This window comes from Uloborus diversus, chromosome 3 (assembly GCF_026930045.1).
Source record: "Uloborus diversus isolate 005 chromosome 3, Udiv.v.3.1, whole genome shotgun sequence".
In the NCBI taxonomy this organism is placed as follows: Eukaryota; Metazoa; Arthropoda; class Arachnida; order Araneae; family Uloboridae; genus Uloborus; species Uloborus diversus.
In genome coordinates this window covers 28,857,708-28,864,430 of record NC_072733.1, presented here as the reverse complement: position 1 = coordinate 28,864,430, position 6,723 = coordinate 28,857,708, and the positions used below count along the sequence as shown (strand labels likewise).

The following is a 6,723-nucleotide window of genomic DNA, read 5'->3' as shown; positions in this document are numbered from 1 at the left end:
TTTCTCATTAGTTATTGCTTGAAATATTTCAGAAAAATTTATATTTATGAATTGAAAGTAACAGGTAGCTCAGGAGATTTTTTTTTTTTTTTGTATATTCTTTTTTTACAAAAAGTTTACTTGTTTTCTTTCTCTTTCCAGACGTTCCACACAGTAGCAGAACTTATCATCTATCACCATAACGTGCCTATACAAGCGTTGCTGATGGACAAGATGGAGAAGAAACAAGTACGTCTTTTAGTGACTCCCCCGAAAGACTTTTTGAAATGTTTCTCAAATGTGATTTTTTGAACCGAAATTAAAGTACACCAACTTTTTACTTTGTGATTATTTCAAGTACAGTTTTATGTCTAATTAACTAAGAAACAAAGCTGAATCTTTGAGCTCAAAAGAAATAAATGAAAAATAACTGGAATGGAACACAAAATTCCCAAATTATTGCTAGATCTGTTGTATTTGCAGTTTATGTACTTGTTGCCCACAGATATGATTTTTTGCGGGAACGCGGTAACTTCCTCAACACTTTATCGAAGTTCATAAATTAGTATGGGCTCCGCAGGATAATATGCAGTGGGTTGCACCCGAACTAAAAAAAATGTTACTAGTATTTTTCTATTTTTTGCATTTTCTTGATTTTTTTTTCAAATTGTTATTTATTATTTTTATTTATTTATTATTTATTATTCTTATTTATTTATTTTAAAGTGGATTCACCTTTTTGAAGTATTTAGTTTATCAGTTTTATTTCTCTGATCACAATATTTCTGTAATTTGTCCGTTGATTAAAATGAAACTAATTTCACTTTTTTAAAACCAATATTATTTAAAAGGTATCAAACTATGTTACTTTTTGAAATTTATTTTATTTTATTTTTAAACGCCTGGGAGTGAAAGTGCATCCTCTTGTAGCCCTCGCCGGCACTTATGTAAGTAAATATGAGATAAATATTTATCGAGTTGCATTTTTCAGGTTTTTAAAGTAATTTGTAGTTTTCCCTATTCAATTAAATTATTTTACCTTTAAAAGCAAAGGGGTGTGAGAATGAGCCCTCTTGCAATTCCTTACCGGGTTAGTAAACATAAACATGAGGCGGTGTATTTTGTACTTCTTAAAGCATTTTGTAATTTGTCCCCGTTTAGTTAATTAAATTTTATTTTTTGAAGCCAAAGTGTGAAAGTGCACTCAATTGTGCACTCCTGCGGACTAGTGTTTCCAATCCCGAAATCCCGATCCCGAATCCCACAATTTTTTTCCATGTAAACGTTTTTCAACTTTTCCCACTAATAAAACGACTATTTTCAAAGGCATCATCTGAAGTTTGAAGCACAAGAACACAATAAAAATTGAGTATCTTTTTCGAAATTGAATTCGCATTCTCATTCGAGGATTCAGTTTTCTTACGTTCAGCAATTGGGAAAATGCGTATAGTTTAAAAACATTTTCGAAAACCATCACTAAAATTTAAAATACAGAAAATTACGCTTTAGAAAAAATAAGGAAAGTGGATTACAGATTACAAAACCTGCTGGGGTAGCCTCAAAACAATATCGGAGAACGTCTATAAGCTTAAGGAATGCACTCAAAATTTTTAACTTAAAAAGTGCACAACATTTTTCTCCAAAGAAGAAAGCAGTGTAAAACTTTCCATTATTATTTATATATTCGGCACGACTCTAAAAGAGGCGACAGAAACTTGGATGAAGCATGGAATGATTCGCATGACAGAGCAGTAAGTTAAACTGCTCAATTTTTGAATGCCTGTTTAAAGTGAGCGGTAAAATTAGCGAAATTATCTAAAAACTGCACTGATTCAATGAACAACGTTTTCGAAGCAACAAGTGTATTCTAAATGCAAGTTCAACTGGAACACACATCCAAAAGCCACCGTTTTTATCCAAAATTGACTGCCAAGCATAAGAATAGAAAAATTAATTTCAGAAGGTAATGAAGACAATGGGGATCTTTTGCAAAATGTCCACTATTATTTAATCTCGGTAAAACAAACTACAGTGAAGCCACAGACGCGTTTCCGTCAAGCGCATTATTTTTCGAGCAAAAGCCATTTCTCATCCTATACGAGCGATGCTTTGTTAACACGCATTGGACTTCTATAGGGCACACTTTTGCGTACCAAACAATAGTTGCTAATTGGAATTTGACTTAGTAGTAATCTTCAATTGGTGTACGGAATTCAAAAAAAAAAAAAAAAAAAAACTACTAATTCAAGTAACAAAAGCAGTCCTTCCTAAAAAGCACATCTTTTTCTATTTTTAGAAGAATAATATCAATCCCGCGGGACTGGCTCCTTACAATCCCGAAATCCCGCGGGACTGAAATCGGTGGGGGATTGGAAACCCTACTGCGGACATCGAGGATATAAACTTTGAGATTAATATCTTTCATGCTGTACTTTGTAGTTAAGCCCGTTTGTAATTTGCTCTTTGCTTAAAATGAATTTATTTTACTTATTGATCATGAATTAGTATTAAAAAAATTAATATTAAAAATATCCTGAAATTAATATTACTTTATAAAGTCAATTAGTTTTTATTTTTAAAAGTCAAGCAGTAAAAGTTCATCTTCTTGTAGAGCTTTCATTCCATGAACGTGAGATTAGTATTTCTCGTGATGAGGTTAGTGATTTATCTTTGTTTATTTAACTGAATTTTATTTTTCAAAACCATTCCGCGTGAGAATGCAACCCCGACCGGCGCTCGTGGACATAAAATGAGATTAATAATTTTTGTTATGTATTTTGCAATTTGAAAAGTATTTTATAGTTTTTCTTGCTAATTACAGTTAAGCCCCCTCTAAAGCGGACACTAACGGGACAAACATTTTTTCCGTAAAAGAAGGGTGTCCGCAAGACCAGGGGCGGACTGGCAGGTCGGCCCATCGGCCAGTGGACCGATGCACCCTTCCGCCTATGCGCCCTTGCACCCTCAAGTCTGAACTCCTATTTTCATTTTTTTATTTTTTTTAAATTTAATAATTTAATTTTTTGGTGCAGCTTGCTTTTCCTTTTCTTTCTTTTTTTTTTTTTTTTTTTGCTCTCACAAACCTGTGAGACTTTACTTCGCTTTCTTTTTCTTTTATTTGAACTCGTAAACCTATTTACCATCGTTTCTTCTTCTTCTTTTTTTGCACCTTTTTCTTTTTTGCACCCTTTTTTTTTTTCACTCTTTTTTTTGCGTCTTTTGGAGGCCATGGTTGGCGCTCTCTTGCGGGACCCAGTCCGCCCCTCCGAAAGACAAGGGTTTTACAATTTCATTTGTTTGTTTTACGTTATTATTTTTAACTCTCAACTTAAATATCTTTATAATATACTGCCGTGTGCAGGTAAAGGGCAGTAACTACAAATTTTTCATTTTTTTTGCATTTTTGTCATCTATTGTACGTTATCTTTATTGTACAAGCTCGCTTATTTGGTTTCCGCTAAAAAAAAAGGCGCGAAAAAGACGTCTAATTAAAACATTTCCCTATTGTTTGCATTGAATCCGAAACGCGTTTCCTCAAATATCTCGGAAACTCATTTCTGCAGATACTGCCGTTTACCTGCACACGGCAGTATTCACTTTAATGTCTCCACAACTTTTTTATTTACTTTCTATACTTTAATAGATGCACTAACTACTGAAAATTTTCGGATTCATCATTGCCACAAAATTTTCTACTCTGACATATCCTTTTTTGAACTCAACACGATGAAAGTAACTTGCTATTTTTTCGGTCTTAATCCCCCTCCAAACCTATAGCTGATCGCATCCAAATCGTCAACAGTTTTGAGCAATTCGCTACTAGTTTTAGCGTTTTTGGTCTTGTTGATCAAATATGTAAAATCTAGAATATTTTTCTAGCATTAAATTTCGGCATCCATTAGTTGACTTTTCGACTTTGTGTTTGCTAACAGGGATGTGGTCTCTGTATTGTTTACGAATGTGTTTAAAATAGAGTCGCATTGATAAATCACGAAAACAGCATGCCTCTTTCTCCAGCAAATATTTTATACAAAATCAAAAGTCAATTTGACATAATATACTGTTTCACTAGTTGTCATCCCTCCAGGTTCTTTAACTTGAATGCCAGTCAACTGGTAAATGCTTTTAATCCAGACCTTTAAAGAACTCTGGAGTCAGGTTTCTTTCTGGATCACAAAAGGTTTCAATTTCATGCTCTCTATTGTGGTAATTTCCAATGTTTAGTTATTTTACTCTCGAAATTTATTTTTTATTCCTAAATTCAGTTGTCCGCAAAAAAGGAAAGATCCATGTAAATGGCTCCCAAAATAGCGTCCGTATCCGTATTTGAGGGAGTCCGTAGTAGAGAGGTTTCTAATACATGAGGCCCAATGCCTTACTGCCGGGGTATTACAAACTTTCCGCATAAGAGGGGTGTCCGTTGGAAGTGGTTTAACTGTAATTACATTTTATTTTTAAAATCCAGGAAGTGAAAGTGCGCCCCTTTTCTGTGATTTACTTTATAGTATAAGTATTACGTACTTTTTTCTTTGTGTCATGTTAATTAAATTTAACTCATTCGGTATAAATGATTATTTATTATTTATTTATTATAAAAACTATAATTTTTTTAGTAAATTTTTTTTTCTTCAAAATCCAAAAGCGTGCAAGTGCACCCCTGACCCCTCTGCCTTTGCCTATGATTTAAAAGAGTTTATTGACCTGTTTGGGCGAAAAATAAAAAGTCAATTTTCAATTTGGTTTTGTCGAACAAACCAGTTTAATTTGTTTCTTATTACGCATTGCTTCAACGCATAGCAATTCTCAACCTCTGGCAAATGTCATTTCAATGACTTATGTTTTTCAGCCGAATTCTGATCCAAGTTTCAATTAATACAAAACAAAAACTCATTTCAGGTATATGAGCTACAATTTTGTTGTTGTTAAAATCCGGAAATAAGACTTTACTTTCAACATATTAAATCGCAGTACAACTATTTCAAAACGTTATAACACAACAGAGGCATCGATTTCAATTTATTTTGTTGCTTTATGACGCATTGCATTAGTGTATAGCATCCTGAGATGGAGACCCATTAGCTTATTTGGTAAGAGCGTTCTGCTAACAACTCGAAGACCATGTGGTCGATCCTCTCATAGGCCAAAAAATGTCGTTCTTGAATGACTAATCTTTGACAGCTGAATTCTGGTAACAATTACCATGAATATATAATCTTAACTCATTGGGAGGAGGATTCAAAACCCCAGTTGTTCTGTTGCGTTGAAGTCAGAAAAGAAAAAAAAATCGTTATATGCAACATGGGTAAATCGCACATATATTTTTCTTAACGGTGTTTTTTGTGCGTACGCCATAATTTCCGTAATACTTCATCACACTTAAAAAGCAAGGTATCATTTTAAGTATTTTTGCACCGCTATCAACGAAAAATAAACAAACAGGTAACATTTTTGCTGTTATTAAAAAAATTCCTCCTTAAAATCCGGTTTTTGAATCCCTTCTGTCGAGCGAGAATAGTTTGTACAGGTTATTTAAAAGAATCAAATTTAGATAACGGACCGTCGGCCTTGACAAACTTAATAAGTTTTTTCCTAACAAACTCAGTCTTATTGAAGAAAAATGCATTATAAGGAAACAAATTAAAATGGAAAAAAGTTCATCACGAAGCACGCAACACAAAATAATATATAGCATTATTATGTTACGCTGAAGTAGCAATTTATGCATGAGTCAAATCTCAATCAGCAAAAGAGATATTTTGTTAACTGATCTTTTAAATTAACCTGTAGCAGCTCAAATTTGTACAACTCGAAGTTTCTCATCGTAACCCTTAACCACTAGTATAATCCTAACAAGAAACCATTTGCAGCATGTTAGATTGTCTTTCTGTATTAGAGTAAGGAGCGTAATTTACCGTTATCCTTTTCAAACCTAAATTTTGATTGCAGCTGAAGCGGGCTTAGATAATCAGTTTTCCACTTTTTCAGATAGTTAGGAACCTACTTTAGTAGTTCTTTGGCAACGGCTTAACCTATTATCATTTAATTCAAGTAGTCACGCTCTGCCTTGCAGAAATTGGCCTTCTAACTATAAAATGACCTGGGGTTAAACATTGAAAGTAACTGTCATCATTAGATAAAGGAGTAGGAGTTCGCAAATTTCAGACTCATTTAATTTGAATTATCATAGTCCCAAATTTCTCATAAGTGAGTCAAACTTGACATTGCATGTTTCAAATGGTGTAACAACAGCCTCCAAACCCCAAAGTGCCCCAAAATGTGGGACTTAGGAGCGATTTAAACAATGCTTTTAAAATCAAAGAGAAAAGCTTATCTTTTATCTGGAAACTTAATCATATTATATCACTTTTCTTAAATGAGCGTTGTCTCCAAAAACATTTTGTCGCATAATCCGTAAATAATTTCGAAAACTTTTTCGCGCATAGAGAAAAATCTTTTGAATGTTCATCTGAAGGTAAATTTTAGAGCATTTCAAGATGATTTTCTCGGGTTAGAAAACATATACACAAATATAAATTTTATTCTAAGCTCTCTTTTCTTTATTTTTTAAACTTAAATTAGAAAGGACTGAACAAATCCAAACCCGTATAGTTAGAAGTAACATACTCTATTCTACTCGCTGTAAAAAAAAAAAAAAAGGTGTAACCTTACTTCTTTAATATGGTGGCAGCATTCTGCACTTCAGTTGTGCCTGGCCCGCCGGGACACCAGGACGTGTCCCGGTGC

At 33.5% G+C, this 6,723-nt stretch overlaps 1 protein-coding gene across 1 annotated transcript in view; it reads left to right on the top strand.

Annotated features, from left to right (window-relative positions):
* Window positions 1-213: 213 nt before the first annotated feature.
* Window positions 214-6,723, top strand: part of LOC129218306 (uncharacterized) — an 11,637-nt gene continuing 5,127 nt past the window's right edge. The window contains exon 1 of the mRNA XM_054852543.1: window positions 214-228. Within this exon, the coding sequence (XP_054708518.1) occupies window positions 214-228 (15 nt within the window). The remainder of the gene's footprint in view (window positions 229-6,723) is intronic.